Source organism: Ostrea edulis, chromosome 8, assembly GCF_947568905.1.
Source record: "Ostrea edulis chromosome 8, xbOstEdul1.1, whole genome shotgun sequence".
Lineage (NCBI taxonomy): Eukaryota > Metazoa > Mollusca > Bivalvia > Ostreida > Ostreidae > Ostrea > Ostrea edulis.
Window position 1 is genome coordinate 35,522,814 of NC_079171.1, and position 18,223 is coordinate 35,541,036.

General features: G+C 37.4%; 1 protein-coding gene across 1 annotated transcript in view; it reads left to right on the forward strand.

The window, feature by feature from the left end:
* The first annotated feature begins 982 nt into the window (after nt 1-982).
* LOC125662452 (ATP-dependent zinc metalloprotease YME1L1-like) overlaps nt 983-18,223 on the forward strand; it is a 30,369-nt gene continuing 13,128 nt past the window's right edge. The window contains exons 1-8 of the mRNA XM_048894678.2: nt 983-1,092; nt 6,211-6,354; nt 9,198-9,270; nt 10,681-10,757; nt 11,968-12,175; nt 13,217-13,317; nt 13,480-13,570; nt 17,711-17,770. Coding sequence (XP_048750635.2) covers nt 1,072-1,092; nt 6,211-6,354; nt 9,198-9,270; nt 10,681-10,757; nt 11,968-12,175; nt 13,217-13,317; nt 13,480-13,570; nt 17,711-17,770 — 775 coding nt within the window. The 5' untranslated portion in view covers nt 983-1,071. The remainder of the gene's footprint in view (nt 1,093-6,210; nt 6,355-9,197; nt 9,271-10,680; nt 10,758-11,967; nt 12,176-13,216; nt 13,318-13,479; nt 13,571-17,710; nt 17,771-18,223) is intronic.

Genomic DNA, 18,223 nt, shown 5'->3' on the forward strand with positions numbered 1-18,223 from the left:
TATAGATTCTAATAGAAAACCTTTGTTTTTTATATTTCTTTCTTTTTTATATGCATACAGTAAATACATTCTGCAAAGAAACTTGTACAAAATGTTTATAACAAACTACTGAAGGTATATATATGGATATATCTTTTTCATCATTTTTATATGTAATATGTTTATGTTTCTGAATTTCATAAAATTATTTTTTGTTATTGATATTTGAATAACTTTCAAATTCTCTGAAGAAATGCTGAACACTAGCAAATCCCTAAAACAAATGTTCAATGGTTTCTGACAGAATGTACATAATTTCGATTTAGAATAAGTATGAGTTTGAAGCTAAAATTGTGTTCAGAATTCTATATTGAAACCGTTGCTTTTTTTTCTCTTTAACTTTGGCAAAATAAATTCCAAGTAGAGTAAACTTACAAGTCCCCCAACAGAAAAACTGTGAAATTTCACCCCCCCCCCCCCCTTCACCTCGCTGGATCCTGTAAATGTCACATCTACAGGTAAATCTGTCACTTTCAAGTTCATGATATCGCCCAAATGTAAAAGAAAAGAAAAATTAAATGAGTTAATTTGTTAATTTCAATTTACATTCACAATTATAAGTATAGTCCGAGTTTGTTATGGTCCGAGTTTGTTATGGTCCGACTTTTTGTAGTCCGAGTTTGTTATGGTCCGACTTTGTTATAGTCCGACTTTGTTTTGGTCCGACCTATCAGTAAATCGTTTAGGTGAGTGTCGTACGTCGATTCGCTCCTCTGCAATTTAGATCCAGATCATTTGTTCCTTTCAACGTAATATGTGTATGAATATGAAATTTACTTTATATCAATATTTTATTTCCATGCAATTTTTTTTTACATAAAATCAAGACTATGGGTAGATCTATATCTTTAACTTTTATGTGATAGACATCTTAAAAAAACAACAACAAAAATTGGAATAAAATTCGGAAATTAATGTTCTGTTTGCTTTCGGAAATCGTTTTACATATATAAAACTATTTCCGATTTGAAAATATACATAAGATTGAAGATAAATAAAAACGAGGGTATGCAGTGATTTACTGAGCAAAACATGACGGCAAGGCAATTACAAGTATGTGCTTTACCATATTTTTCTGGTTAGTGGTTAGACATTAGTGAAATGGCGAAATGGAGGACAACTTTCTGACTTTCAGGCCAGTTACAATGTGACTTACATAATTTCATCATCGTCATCATGGCAGGGAACTGGGGGTTAGTAAATGAGATGGTGAATATGATGTGATGCTGTGAGAACTGTAATTTATGAAGCCCCAATCAGTGATTCATTTCGAAAATGGTTATAATGGGTTCTGACGTTCAATGCCCCCCTTTGATCAGGTTGGGAACACTTCCCCTATAGCGAGATATTCTCGCTAAAACGCGATTATCCCTCTCTAGCAAGAGTAAATATATCCCGTACAACCGAGAAAAACACCCGTGGAGTACATCTCTTCGTGTTTCACGTGAAAAGAAGAAAAAGTGCTAAAATGTGACAGTGTGATGCTTCTGCAAATATAATATGTTTTACGGCGTGACCGTGTTTGAGGGCGAAGCAAACAAATTTTGACATTGGTATCTATATCCAAAACAGAACAAAAACAACCTGAAGTTTAAGCACGAGGACGGAGCTGTATCAAAGCATCCTAATTTTGGATATTTGATCCGCCTATATATTGAACGCGGGAAATATAACACAATTGATGTAAACAGTACATTGTGACGTCATATTCAGCGTCATTATTTAGCAAATTTACAAACATAGCGTTTGAACCACAACAACAAACATGGCTTTAATCGTGGAGTGATTATATATGATTAAGAAAATAAGATTTACATGCTTTTACGAATTTTGTGTAACATCTCAGAATGACGTGAACTAGGGTAGACGAGATTCAAAATTGAGAAATACATGTCCACGCGATAGTATTCGAATCGACGTCATTAGTACCAAAATTTTCAAGTTCCATAGGTATGGTGTAATTTTTCATTATTTTCCTTTTAAACATGTATATACGTGTTACCTATAGGGAGAGCTCCGCTCTCACGGCCCTTTGGGCCGTGAGAGGGCTTCGCCCTCTATTAATCAAAACAAAAACACTCACGATGTGTATTGTATTTCAGACTGCTTCTCTCTTACACAGCAACTTTGATATGAAATTTCTTGACTATGTTGTCAATTTCATAGAAACAATTCGCTTCATGTTGAGTGTGTCTCGCGCTTATTCAGCGTTGCACGGGATTTGCCATTATTTTCAACAAAGATGCCAACACACCTGTTTATGGTAATGTTTATTTCTCACTAAAGAGGGACAATCGCGTTTTATAGGGAAAGTGTTCCCAACCTGTTGATTATGATAATGAGTCAGGGTTCCAACTTCAACTAAATACCTTAGGGGCCAAGTGGGTCCCTAAATAAAAAAAATAAAATTTAGCCTACATGAAATTTTACTAGCCCACAAATATAAAGTTGAAGAACATGTTTTTTAACAAGAAAAAAGAAACGAGGTCACTCACAATTGCAATTTATTTTAAAAAAAATTAAAATATCAATATTCAAATTCTGTTTCCATTTCCGTAATTGTTTCAAACACCCCCCTCTCTCTCTATCCCTCTACCTCTCTCTATCTCATGTCCACTCTCATTTTGTTAACCTAGCAAAAATATTAGAGTTCATGAGCTTATGATCTTTGCGGTGTCTGATTTCAACACACGTTTCTTCAAATTTTTTATGCGATTTCGAAAGTTTTCAGCTTCACAATGCTGTCAAGTTTATAACTCGGGCAAGCTGTCATAATGACTGGACCTCTTGTGTCATGTTTTGTACCCACAGCACATGACATATCCCCTTTACACCGTCATTGAACCATATTCTCCCCTTCTTTCCACTTTGGTAAAAACAGACGCTTTCCTTTTGTTTAAAGTAACCCTTGCGTTCTTCAACTTCCTCTGGTTTACGTTTTTGTACCCCAGGAATGTCTTGCAAAGCGGTAAAATCTCAACCGGGAATTGAACTTCGTTTATATTAGAACTCGGATTGGTCGGAAAGAAAAATGTTGATTGGACAATTACAGTCGCTAAGTGGGTGACAAGAACAGAAATTTTGGGTGCCCACACGCAAAGCATAGTCACCAATGTGAGTGGGCGAGCGGTAATTTGGAACCCTGATGAGTCCAAACTTTTGTAGAAATTAGGGCTTTATGGACCGTGTATATTGACTGACCTGGGTAGATCAGTGGTTAGAGCACCTGAATAGTAATGCAGGGGTCCCGATCTAGCCAAAAAAATTCTCCTCTCTCCTATACTACATTTGGTGCCGTTGACCACTTTTGCATTTGCAGGTGAAACTCCTGCCAGGGGCAAAAATGATCTGGGTTGTGTGTGTCTTTCAGGGTAGAGACAAATTAAGGAGGGAGGAATGTAGTAATTTGGACTCTACTGTGGATATCGGCCTGGGTAGCTCAGTGGTTAGAACACCTGACTAGTAATGTAGGGGTCCTCACTCCTGGGTTCGATTCCTGGTCCAGCCACATCTTTTCTCCTTTCTCCTATACTACACTTTATTCTTTCAAACTAATAAGGTAAGGAACAAGCCTACTCTCATCAGTACCCTTTAGGGAATATCTTGGATATCCACCCCCTAATGCTTTTTAGATTACGGTCCGTTTGTCTTTAGTGCATATCTTGTCACACATCAATTTCCCTCGGGTGTTGACAATAAGCCTGTTCCTTAGCTTGCTTTATATTTGATTCTGCAGTACATAAATACATTTCCATTTTTTATCGAACCCAGTCCCCCTGAATCTCATGTTTGTTACTCTATACCAACTGAGTTATCTGGTCACCGGCAATTGAACCCGGCTAACCACTATGTTCTCCCCCCCCCCCCTCCCCCTCTTTAAATGTCTTCATGCACACTTGAAGACGTCAACCCAGGATCTTTATCCCCAGGCAGGCATTTTCACCTGTCAGTTCCAAGGGCTGGTCTATTGCACCAAATGTAACAGGAAGGAAGAAAATGCAACAGACCAGACCAGGGACTCGAACCCAGGCCCCCTGAATCTCTAGTCAGGTGTTCTACCAACTGAGCCATTTTGGCCACCATCTGACAGTGTTTTTCAATGGAATTCTGCTGTTAATAGTAAACATTCAAATGAGCTTGATTTATTTTTTTAACGTTTTAGCTTTATCGCTTGTTTTTATGCCCCCGAGATTGAAGATCGGGAGGCATATTGTTTTTGTCCTATCTATCATTCTGTAATTCTGTCTTGAACTTTAACCTTTCTAATAACTTTTGAGCAGGAAGTGCTAGAGCTTTGATATTTCACATGTCTTGAGTATTTCTTGTGACAAGACCTTTCCATGAGTACCAAAATTTTTGACCCTGTGACCTTGACCTACTTTTTGAAAACTTTAACTTGCTAATAACTTTTGAACAGTAAGTGCTAGAGCTTTGATATTTCACATGAATATTCCTCATGATAAGATCATTCTGTTGGTACTAAACCTTTTGACCTTGGCACCTGACCAACTTTTAATAAAATTTACATTGGTCATAACTTCTAAATGGTAAGTATTAGTGCTTTTATATTGCACCTGAGCATTTCTTGTGACAAGATATGTGTCCTTGTGACCTTGGCCATCTTTGGAATTGGTCATTATCTGGGGCATTTGTGTTTCACAAACACATCTTGTTTTTTTATATATTTCTAAATGATAGTAATATTTCTGGCTACTTTTATTGACCCAAGTATTACATTATTTAATTGTGGCAAAGTGAAAAAATGTTATAGCAGGACTCCATTGCATAAATATTGGACATACATACCTCTAAATAATATTAAATTGTAATTCTCCCATGTCATTTCATTACAAGAGGGAATATACTAAGTATTAAAATGGACTGTGTGTGTGTGTGTGTGTAACACTGAGCTTGTAGACACTCTACAGGCCGTGTGTGTGTGTGGGTGTAACACTGAGCTTGTAGACACTCTACAGGCCATGTGTGTGTAATGCTGAGCTTGTAGACACTCTACAGGCTGTGTGTGTAATGCTGAGCTTGTAGACACTCTACAGGCAGTGTGTGTGTAAGACTGAGCTTGTAGACACTTTACAGGCTGTGTGTATGTAACACTGAGCTTGTAGACACTCTACAGGTTGTGTGTGTGTAACACTGAGCTTGTAGACACTCTACAGGTTGTGTGTGTGTAACACTGAGCTTGTAGACACTCTACAGGCTGTGTGTGTAAGACTGAGCTTGTAGACACTCTACAGGCCGTGTGTGTGTAAGACTGAGCTTGTAGACACTCTACAGGCTGTGTGTGTGTAAGACTGAGCTTGTAGACACTCTACAGGCCGTGTGGGTGTAACACTGAGCTTGTAGACACTCTACAGGCGGTGTGGGTGTAATGTTGAGCTTGTAGACACTCTACAGGCTGTGTGTGTGTAACACTGAGCTTGTAGACACTCTACAGGCTGTGTGTGTGTAACACTGAGCTTGTAGACACTCTACAGGCCGTGTGTGTGTAATGCTGAGCTTGTAGACACTCTACAGGCCGTGTGGGTGTAACACTGAGCTTGTAGACACTCTACAGGTGACATTATTTGCATTAGGCTAAGCGCTTTATGAAAAGTATACTGGTGTGAAGCGAATGTTTTGCTTGTCATACCCTTGTGTATTTTGAAAAATGAAATTATTTTTTTTACATTCTGCTTGTATTTCTGTCTGAATTCCCAGCTGTTCAGTTTAAATGATACTGTATTTATAACGATTCATATACGCATTGCTCATAACTGCAGCACATTCACGAGAAAACAGCTATCATTTCAATGTTTAAAGATATCAAAGGCAAAAACATTGGTTGATTGATTGTATATTGTTTAATGTCCCTCTCGAGATTTTTTTCACTCATATGGAGACATAACCATTGCCAGTGAAAGGCTGCAAAATTTAGGCCTATGCTTCAACGCTTACAGCCTTTGAGCAGGGAGGGATCTTTATCATGCCACAACTGCTGTGACATGGGGCTTCAGTTTGTGTTTTTTATCGATCTCCTCTGAAGAAACATCCCCATTTAGTCAGCTCTTATGACAAGGGGGTACTGAGGACCTATTCTAACCCAGATCACCACGGGACAAAAACATTGGAAATGTGAATATTTTTAAATGTCCGTGACATTTTCTTTTATTGTAGATTGAACGAGTGCTTTTCCAGGTACAGAGTTTATTAAGCAGGCCCGCAGTAGGAGTTTGTACTTGTGGTTGGGGATGTAGAATCTATTCTACTTCTGCCACAGAAGACCAGAGACACGGATGGACCCGGGCCAGCAGACGGAAAGTGAGAGAAAAAACATTAACTAGTACATTCCTAATTATAATGTCATAAGTATATGTTTTTATGAATTGATTGGGGTTGGGGGGGGGGGGGAGGTAATAGAGAATCGGATTAATTGGATGCACCATTTTGATTGATTAATCGAATCTCATTCATTTCAAAGAAATAGGTACAGTTTCTAAAGTCATCTGGCCCAAAATATCGACGATTTCACTTGGAGCTCAAACCATGACATTCAAATAAGGAATAGATTAGCAAACCCAAAATTCGCTCAATTTGATCAGCATAATGATTTGTGTGATATGACGAGAGCTTGAAGTTGGCATAAAATTGCAAAAATGTCATTTTCAATGAAAATATCCACAAATTCAGGTGGTTTTCCTTTCAGAAAACATACAGCGCATGCATCGAGCAAATTCATATTCAAGCATGTTTTTCATCTTAAAATAATACACAATATATATCATTTTCATTTTGCTTGACAAATGCGCACATCTTTTCCTGAACAATAATCTGTATAAAATTTGACAGTTTTCAGGCTTATTTTGAGAAAAAGACAGGAAATGTCTTGTTCATCATGATGTCATAATGCTATCCATTTAGGAGTATCATTCTGATTTTGTTGACATAGTATACACCTGTACCTGGCATATATTTTACTTTGTTAAAATGTTGATTAAGGTTAATTCCAGGTACACTTTATAGAGAGAAAATTTTTGGGCATTTTTATTTATACAATCGTACCTTGTTCTTTATTGCATAGATAAATATATTACATGTACTTTATATTTATCCAAAATTATCTTATTAATTAGAATAAAATCATTAACAGTTAATCCCATTCTTTCAATTTTGTTTTCCTGGGATAGGGACAAACCTCTCGACTTTTGCTGTTGTTCTTATCGGATGAATCTCCTTTGTCAGCATTTGTCACGATTATAAAAAAAATATACCGGCATCTGCGATTTTCAAAATGATAATTGATTATTCAAATCATTTCAATTATAGCGACCGGCAATCCAAAGTTGGCGACAATCATGCAGTACAACACTAGACTGAAGTCTATTCTCAGTTTATGGTCTTGAGGCCCGGGATCATCAAACTTTTTATACCCCCTGCAACAAGTTGTGGTATACTGGAATCGGGTTGTCCGTCCGTCTGTAGACGCAATGGTTTCCGGGCTCTAAAGCATTATCCTTTCCACCTACCGTCACCATATCATACATATGGACTACCCATGGGATGAAGATGTTCCCTATCGATTTTGGGGTCAAAAGGTCAAAGGTCAAGTGCACTGGACATTGAAGTAGCAATATGGTTTCTGGGCTCTAAAGCGTTATCCTTTCCACCTACAGTCACGATATCATATATATGGACTACCCATGGGATGAAGATGATCCCTATCGATTTTGGGGTCAAAAGGTCAAAGGTCACGCGCACTGGACATTGAAGTAGCAATATGGTTTCCGGGCTCTAAAGCGTTATCCTTTCCACCTACAGTCACCATATCAAACATATGGACTACCCATGGGATGAAGATGTTCCCTATCGATTTTGGGGTCAAAAGGTCAAAGGTCATGCACACTGGACATCGAAGTAGCAACACTCAGAAAAGAGGTAGTTTATACCTATTACCAACACCCTTTGGGAGATTGGGGTAAGCGGGGGGTATTCTTAGTGAGCATTGCTCACAGTACCTCTTGTTTTAGCTGATCTTGGGTGAGGGGGGGGGGGGAGGGTCCACACTTTAAAGTTAGATCAATGTGACCTTTGATTAACAAATATGGTAAATTCTTGTGTGCTTCATAACTGAACAATTATTTGGTCTAGAATCATCAAACTTGATCAGTTCATGCATCTTTGGTAGAGGGTGTGTCACACTCTAAATGAAGGTCACTGTGACCTATGATTAAGATGGTATGGCCATTTATGACATTACGCTCTGTTGGGTTCATGTAGATTTAAGTCCTAGAACCAACAAAAGTCTGTTTGTCTGTGAAGAAATGTAAATTTTTTGGCTAAAATCAAATCACTAAAACTTTTGAAATGTTAAGTATTTAAAACAAACCCTATATGTTTAAGGAGAGTAATGCACCAACTCTATTCAATAATTATTACGTCAAGAAATACACATTTTGTTCATAAAACGTAGATACATAACAATTGATATGAATAATTATTTTGTTTCTAACATTAATGATATAAATATAAACAGTATTGTGACAGTACTACAAAATTTCCTAAGACTTAGCGTGCATTTCATTGTACCGCCAAAAATTGTTAGGAATTTTATAATGATAGCATGTAGAACAAAATTATTCTAGACAGTTACATGTAATAATGAACATGTTCTGATTCAGAAATGTAGTTAATTTAACAATTAAATTCAATATCTATTGTCAATTGTTCTACCAAGGTTAACATGAATTTGTTCCATGCACACTTGCCTGTTTATGATTTCTGTAGATTACTTATTATACGTGAGTACTTAATATCGCAAAATGATCGACTTGTACGATAGATGTCGAAGCGCGAGAACATGAATTCTCGATTGCTCTGTTGATCTGGAGGCTTTACACGTATATTAATATCAAAATAAGAAAAGAGTAATTTTATTTCACGAGTGATGCTTCTCGCGAAATTACGCGATAATAAATTCCTCGCACTTATTTCGGAATGTACAGTAATATACATTTTTAAACGGGTGTATCATGGTGCGATTTATTAGAATTCTATTGATTATTTAGTCTTCAGGTTATGGCCCTTGAAAGAATGTAATTTTCCTGAGTGAAGGGATTGTTGTATTTGCCTATAGGCATTAAAATGTCTATCTCTTTTATTCTCAGAAACAGACGGGACACGATCCCAGTGACAACAATCCTTCATTATTGGGCTCCATTTTTCAAAAGAGCAACACAGGTATGAACTACATTTATTGATACACGGATATGATATATGACTGTGTACTTATACAGTACATATGAACATAGTTCTAGTAAAACCAATTTTTTGCACCTCTCGGTCGGTCAGAACTTGAAACTAACTTTTTATGTCACCAGTCCAGCTGGACTGATGAGGTTTAATTTCAGCAGTAACACATATTGTATGATAGGCATGTACGCAGGTATACACTACTAATTACCTGTACACAGGTTATATATATATATATATAATATATATGTAAGACTCCAAAGTGCAGTGGTCGCTCCAAAGTGCGATGGTTACGCCAAAGTGCGATGGTCTGCGCCAAAGTGCGATGGTTTGTTAATGATGTTACGGACGCCAAAGTGCGATGGCCACGCCAAAGTCTGATGGTGCGGAGTTCAGTAACGTTTGTGACGTCACGTCATTGTGACGTCATTCTGAGCATCTTTCAAAATAAAACCGAAGAAATGCAACACGGACGACAGCAACAGCAAGGTATACAAGGTTGAGGATAGTGAGAACGGCAAAGTACATTTGTTGTCGAACTATCTACTTCGCCCAAACATTCTTTGATTCATGATCATGCATTTATAACTTGTGACATACACGTAATAAAATCCTGGGGATATGCTATAATGCAAAACATTCTACATGATTTCGCGTTGGAAAATTTTGTGTTTAATAACACGACAACTAGATGGTAATGAAATAAGATGAACTTCTTATTTTTTATGCATGGATTTTGCACTGATATTTTGGTGAAAAAACACCTGGTTGGTACAGTCTGTACCAAAACACTGTGTCGTTTACAAGCCAATGGATTTCGGCGTGTCATACCATCGCACTTTGGCGTGTCAGACCATCACACTTTGATGCATGAGTGTGGACCATCGCACTTTGGCGGGTCACACCATCGGGGTTTGGTGCAGACCATCGGGGTTTGGCGTGACCATCGCACTTTGAAGTCCCATCGCACTTTGGAGTCTTACATATGTATAGTCAAAAAATAAAATCCAATACTCAAACTTTTATCTATAGTGCTTTCGCCCTGCGGGCTCGTCAGTAGATTTTTAAACAATGTTTAAAAATCTACTGACGAGCCCGCAGGGCGAAAGCGCTATTATAGATAAAAGTTTGAGTATTGGATTTTATTTTTTGACTTTATTCTACCCGGATACCAAGAAAAAATAATTTATATATATATATATATATATGTGTGTGTGTGTGTGTGCACTGGTGCATGTACTATTCAAGGACTGGTAATATGCTCCCCAGACTTAGTTATTTAGTGGAAATAAGAAGTCTGAAATTTTTTTAAAGACGGATGTAGTTAAGTCATTACTCTCGAAAGAATTATATTCATTGTCTCATATAATTGTAAATGAGAACAATTTGAAATTACAGGTTTCTTGAAGGATGTGGGATCCAAAATGCCTCAGTTCTCCGCAGGAAGTTTTAGACTTAAAGCAAAACAACAGCAGGTAACTTTATGCTGTCCATCCTGTAATTGGTTTTATGGATAGTGGATTGTAATGGGAAGTATGGGTGACAACATCCTATATATCTGGCTTTGACCTGCTGTTGACACATTGTAACACATAATGTACAGGTATTGTTTACAGGCTGAGCTTTTAAACACCACCCTAAAATTTACCGGGTCGAAATTGAATAAATTGCCATTCCTCAGTCAAAGTGAAAAACAATGAAGGAAGTGTTGATGCTTACTCCTCCTAGGCACCTGGTCCCACCTCTGGTATATCCAGGGGTCTATGTTTGCCCAACTCTTTATTTTGTATTTCATACTTATAGGAATTATGAGATTGATCACTGTTCGTTATCTTCACCTCTCATTTGGTACATTGCTTTACCACAGTTACAGATGAAGTTCAAATTTTGTTCCAATCCATTCATCTTTTTACAGAGTTATGGCCCTTGGACATAGACATTATGGAATTTTAGTCTTTCATAAATGGCTTTTATTTGATGAGACCTGGTTATTCTTGTTGAAGTACTATGATTATTTACACAGAAATTTACGCAGACGACTTCACTTGGGGCCAAAAGAGCATTCATATTTCTATGCAATACTTTCAACAATACTTGTTGTTTTACTGATTTCACACACGTTTTTTGTTGTTGTTTTTTTTGTGTATTGAGTGTTTTGATATGTACATGTAATTTAAATGGCAGTGGTCATGACTTAGTCAAATGTAGTCACTTTACACAGGCATGATGCATCAAAGTATAAATCCTGCTAAAAGAAGCATGCATGTATGCGAACTCACACACACGATGTTCGTCATCCTTGATCATTACTACTATCTTGCTCCTTCAAGATTTCCTATTCCTGTTGACAATGAAGTGCGAGTTGACTCTCAGGCCCTTCAGGCCTTTGATTTTTGTTTGTGTATTGAGTGTTGCGTATATGGATTAGTGGGCTGTACAGCTGGTGTTGCCTCAGGGCACCATGCATACCTGCTGCAAAAATGAGCACTGGAGGTTTTCCCCGGGTATAAAAATCTTGACCATTAAGCCAAATTGTTTCTGGCTGGCAGTTGCACAAAATTTTGAATATGCTCATTTAAATATACACTGAAATTAACAGTATTGTATGCTTTGTATTTAGAAATTTCGAAACCATTGATATAAGATATGATCATAGACTTGCATATCGCATGTGTTGTGTTACAGTCAGATGAATTACAAGTAAAGGCAACGAGCAGTCGTTCACTGACGTCTGATGACCTAGAGAGGAGGATAAAAAATCACATCAAGGAAATTGAGGAGGAACTACAAAACCTGAAGACGACGCGGCAGCACGAGGACAGGAAGTGGCACAAGTTCGTGCTCGGGATCATGCTGTGCTCAGGACTCATAGTATACAATGTGTTTTATAAAGGTATCTCATTATTGTCAATAATTGTTATGATTACTGTGAACATTGTGGTGCAGTTGCCATGGTTTTGTGACTGTTGTGTGGTGTAGTTGTCATGGTGATTGTGATGGTTTTGTGATGTAGTTGTCTTGGTGATTGTGATGGTTGTGTGGTGTTGTTGTCATAGTGATTGTGATGGTTGTGTGGTGTAGTTGTCATGGTGATTGTAACTGTTGTGTGGTGTAGTTGTCATGGTGATTGTGATGGTTGTGTGGTGTAGTTGTCATGGTGATTATGATGGTTGTGTGACGGTTGTGTGGTGTAGTTGTCATGGTGATTGTGACGGTTGTGTGGTGTAGTTGTCATGGTAATTGTGACGGTTGTGTGGTGTAGTTGCCATGGTTTTGTGACTGTTGTGTGGTGTAGTTGCCATGGTTTTGTGACTGTTGTGTGGTGTAGTTGTCATGGTGATTGTGACTGTTGTGTGGTGTAGTTGTCATGGTGATTGTGACGGTTGTGTGGTGTAGTTGTCATGGTGATTGTGACGGTTTTGTGGTGTAGTTGCCATGGTTTTGTGACTGTTGTGTGGTGTAGTTGTCATGGTGATTGTAACTGTTGTGTGGTGTAGTTGTCATTGTGATTGTGACGGTTGTGTGGAGTAGTTGTCATGGTAATTGTGACGGTTGTGTGGTGTAGTTGCCATGGTTTTGTGACTGTTGTGTGGTGTAGTTGCCATGGTTTTGTGACTGTTGTGTGGTGTAGTTGTCATGGTGATTGTGACTGTTGTGTGGTGTAGTTGTCATGGTGATTGTGACGGCTGTGTGATGTAGTTGTCATGGTGATTGTGATGGTTGTGTGATGTAGTTGTCGTGGTGATTGTGACGATTGTGTGATGTAATTCGCCATGGTTATTAGTCCCCAGCTTGTAAAACCAAAGGGGACTATCTATATTTCTATAAGTGGTGTAGTGGTCATGATTAATGTTAATGTTTTTTTTTGGGGGGGGGGGGGGGTTGTGATAAACATTTCTGTAGTTTTGACTAATCCTTCAAGTGTTTCTTACAGATGAGAAAATGAGGTGGAAGTTCTCTATAAATGTTCCAGGAAATCAGATTTCTATGGTTGGTCCCGAGAAGACAGGGGTCAATTTCAGCCATGTTAAAGGGGTAGGTGTCGTGTGTGCACTGTTTGTATTTTCATGTGAGTGTTTTTATGTATGTGCATTATTTTATTTGTGGATAAATATGCTTATAAGAGTTACAAGATTGATCACTGTTCATTATATTCACCTTTCATGTGATGATTACTGCAATAAGCCTCCATTTCAGATTGATGAAGTCAAAGAGGAATTGGAGATAGCTGTCAAATTTCTGAAGGACCCTAAGAAGTATGCAACTATGGGAGCAAAAATTCCCAAAGGTATATAGTTTTACTGTCAATATTAATCCCATATACAGGTGACCTAGATAGAATTTCAAGAGATCAAAATTTTAGTCAAATTCGGAAAATAAAGTTGCCTGACCATTATGGTTCAGATTTTATAGCAACTGGAGTGCATATTTACAACATCCTGGCATTGTTTTGACATGTTGTGCTTCATATTTTAGGTACATGTAATTGACTTGATTTTAAGAACACGGAACTTTCCTTGCATATATAAAAAGATATTTTTAAAGTTTATGTATACTAGCGGAAAAAAGAAACTGTGAATTACAAAATTTAGTCTAATTTTTCTATATTTATTGTTTATATATATTCATAAAATCTAAACAATCGATAAAGGTGATGTTTTTTAACAATATCGGATAGTACCCGACTCAGATACTGTTTGGAGTAAGAAGTGTAAAAGGTTTGTTTGGACACTATTCGTTAAGGAAAGCACTTTAGTTTTGACAAAATTTACCCTTCTGTCATGCCACGACTGAGCGAAAACCAACGTAATCGTGCTGTTGGGATGCTTCAAGCCGGAATGGTACAAAATATCGTAGCAAGACACTTTGGAGTTCATCGGAACACCATCCAGTCATTATGAAGACGTTTTCAATAATCTTGTAACACTCGGGATCGACCACGTTCTGGACATCCTCTTGTGATGTCGTGTCGACAAGACAACCTTATTAGACTTGTGCACCTGAGAAATCGTTTCCAGACAGCAAGTTTGACTGCTCGTAGCATTCCTGGACTTTGACCAATCAGTCCAAGAACTGTGCGTAATCGTCTGCGCGAGCACAACATCAGACCAAGACGTCCAGCGGTGTACCCAATACTGCTTCAACGTCATCGTATCGCTAGACTAGCGTGGTGCAGACGACATCTGCGATTCAGAATACAGGACTGGGCCAATATTCTGTTCACTGATGAATCCAGATTTCATTTGGATAGCAGTGACGGCCGTTGTAGAGTGTATCGTCGCGTTGGGGAGTTGTACCAGGACACTTTTGTAGTGCAACATTGACAATTCTGTGGAGGTAGCGTTATGGTGTGGGTAGGAATAACAGCACGTGGAAGGACCCCTCTGCTAATTGTCAATGGAAATCTCACCAGCGTACGCTATCGAGACGAAATTATTCAGCGCCATGTGATACCCTTCATACAAAGACAGCAAAATCACATCACTCTGCAGCAAGACAAAGCAAGGCCACATGTTGCACATGTAGTCAGGGACTTTTTTGTTCAACAGAATTTCGATGTCTTGCCTTGGCCAGCTTTTCCCCTGATTTATCGCAGATCGAGCAAGTCTGGGATGAAATGGAACGACGTCTACGCCGTTTACTAAATCATTGGCTGGTGTAGTCCAGGCTTTAACCAACATCTGGAACAACATCCCTCAAGCATTTCCGAACACTTTCAGTGATTGGGATATTAAAGCATGCGCCCTGCACCATAGTCGCATTAAATAAAAAAATGGCACATAGAATATTGAAACACTGCACCGTTGTGGCGCACATCGTCGATATATCTAGTTTGAGCTTTTCCCCACTGACTTCGTAGATACAGGAACTTTTCAACTTTTTAGCTGATCCCCCACTTAATCTACATCGATTAAGTGCTTGAAAAATCTTTATCGCTGTTAATGCTTTAGTAATAATACAACTTTACGTTCTTTTAAACGCAAGTATGACTTATATTTCCTCAGTGTCTAATCAAACAATAAAAAGTTATCTGATTGGTTAATACCGTTTAATTGCACGGACTGGAGATGCCACGGGAAAAAAATTCTTAAGCCTGACAAAGGGCAAACTGACTTTAATTTTCACCTGAATGATCAGCCAGTACTGGCAGTAGACACTGTAGGAGCAGAAGGAGACGATGACGTGAAAACGTCAAAACAGACAATCATGATGAGAATCCTAAATTTAGCAAAATGTAAATTTAACACAAATAATAAAACTAAAGTTATCTATGGCATTACAGTCTGTTAGTAGTGTTTAGATTATAATTTACTGGACTTTCGGACTTGTCATTTTAAAATGTCTCATAAAAATTTCAATATGGCACATTCATTTTATAAATGTCACATTGATACTAGCTGGTAACGCACTATTGTCACATTTAGCAATTTGCTTATCCCAATCACTGCACTTTAGTGGCATCAATGAGGCGCCATTGTCAAGCATGTATGAATGCAAATGGTGGTCACATGCATTATTAACTTTGTTAATTCAAGTTCGAATACCAGTGTCTTTCGAGTGTGCTGAAATTGACGTTATTCGACGTTAACATTAATGGATTATGAAATGTTGTAACGAATACATTTGTTAACAGTATTACAAAAAATAAGATTTGTTCATTGATATTTTTTATTATTTTTTCATATATTAAATAATACACAGTTTCTTTTTTCCACTAGTATATTTATTTTTTCTCATGTTAAGATATATGAACATTTACGAGACAAATTTTTCATCCATAACGACGTTTCACATAGTACAATTCACTGCACAATCGTCACAATTTTCATTCACTTTACGCAAAGTACACATTCTAAAAAATAACTATGATTCCTTGGCATATCTCTAAATTATATTCTCAAAATTACCCTCACATTTTCAAGTCCAAACTAATTTTAAAGTTGGCCATGATAGTCAAATAAAAAAACAAAGCACAGGATTAGGGTTAAACTGACCAATCAAACAATTAACTATTCACTCCACAAGGAAACCCATGCACCGTGTCACTTATTGTTTTGGACATATTTTATTGATGAAATCAAAAAGATTGGGAACAAGTTCTGACAACTTACAAGTCCCTCTCCTAAAATCTGTGTCACTTATAATACAGCTGAGCTAGCCCGACATTCAACGTTGGCCAGGTAAGGTCCAAGCAGAAATAATAATAAGCATGAGTGATGGTGTGTATTATCTACCACCAATTCAAGAGATCAAGACCGAGTGAAAAACAATAAAATCTGTTTTACGGGATGCAGATTTCACGTAAATTCGTGGGTAAGAGTGACCCTTGAAATCCACAAACATCAATCCCCCCTGAACAATGATGATTCCGCAGTACGTCTGTACAGGCAATATCAATTACACATAGGGGATTGTTTTTATATAATTCCAATGTTATTTATTACAAGTGTTTTGATTGGACAAAAGTAAAGCTGAACAAGAGTTTATACATCAATAAATCCGAAAACGTGATGTATTCATACACGCCTGAAAACAAATAACATAGTGCAGGGAAACTATTCAAATTTTTTGCAATTGTTAATGAAGTGAATGAATTGGAATTATAAGAATCAAACATTCTTTTTGAAGAATTTATCGATGTGTAAACTCTGGCCATTTTACTCACAAACTTAACATAAAAGTGCTTCGCACTTTTATTCAGTTTGTGAGTAAAATGTTCGGAGTTTACACATCGATAAATTCTTCAAAAAGAATGTTTAATCCTACAATATTACAATAATGAAAGGTATAAAGATAATATATGATATATGTATATAATTGTCTAATTAGTACTCATGTAAAACTTATACGGTACCAATTTTGATGCACCAGATGCGCATTTCGACAAATAATCAAATGGAACATACATACACTATACTATTTCTCTTTTAAGTACTGTCATTTAGCAGAATAACCAATAATATTAAGCTGATGTTTTCTACAAAATCTGAGCTGTCCATGTAATAAATTAGTATCCATGGTAACCAGGCACAATAATGCTGCAGTGATGTCATTTATGTCACGAAATTGCAGTGTTGATTACTTTGACAGTGTAAGGAGTGTAAGACATCTGTCATTGAGTCCCATGAGGATCTGGGTTAGAATACGTCCTCATTACCCCTTGCTTGTTGTAAGGGGCAACTGAATGAGGTGGTCCTTCAGATGAGACCACAAAAAGTGAGGTTCATTGTCACAGCAGGTGTGGCACGATAAAGATCCCTCTCTGCTTAAAGACCATAAGTGTCGAGCATAGGCCTAAATTTTGCTGCCCTTCACCAGGAATAGTGACTTCTCCATATGAGTGAAAACTTTTCAGTTGGGATGCTCAACAGTATTATATAATCAATCAATCTGACATTGGAATACTTTATATACTCTGTTTTCTCAGGTGTACTAATGGTGGGGCCGCCTGGCTGTGGAAAGACCTTCCTCGCCAAAGCTGTCGCTGGTAAGTATTCTAAAATAATGAAATCAACTTTTTTTATGATGAGTGATTAAATTTTGTGGTTTAAATCCTCAATTAACTGCAGATTACATGCAATCTTCATTGTACAGTGTCATGTCTTTCCAGCCATTAATTTATTCTTTAAAGAATCCGAGATATTGTTGAATACTATTAGGTGAATTTAGATGTACTATAATATTGAAAATATTTTTCACTTCACCCATGGGTCTTAAAACATTTAGAGTATGTATAAATTTGCATGAGTGCAGTGTACTGATAGCCCCCTTCTATTTTTATTTATTTTTTATCATTACGCTATCTAATTAAGACAATTTCCCTAAATCGCTTTACATGCAAAACAATAAAAACAAACTAAGAAAATCGCTAAAATGCATCAAAAATGCATATGACCGAGTTGCAGTTTGGAATGTGTTCATTAGAATGACCCTAATTTGT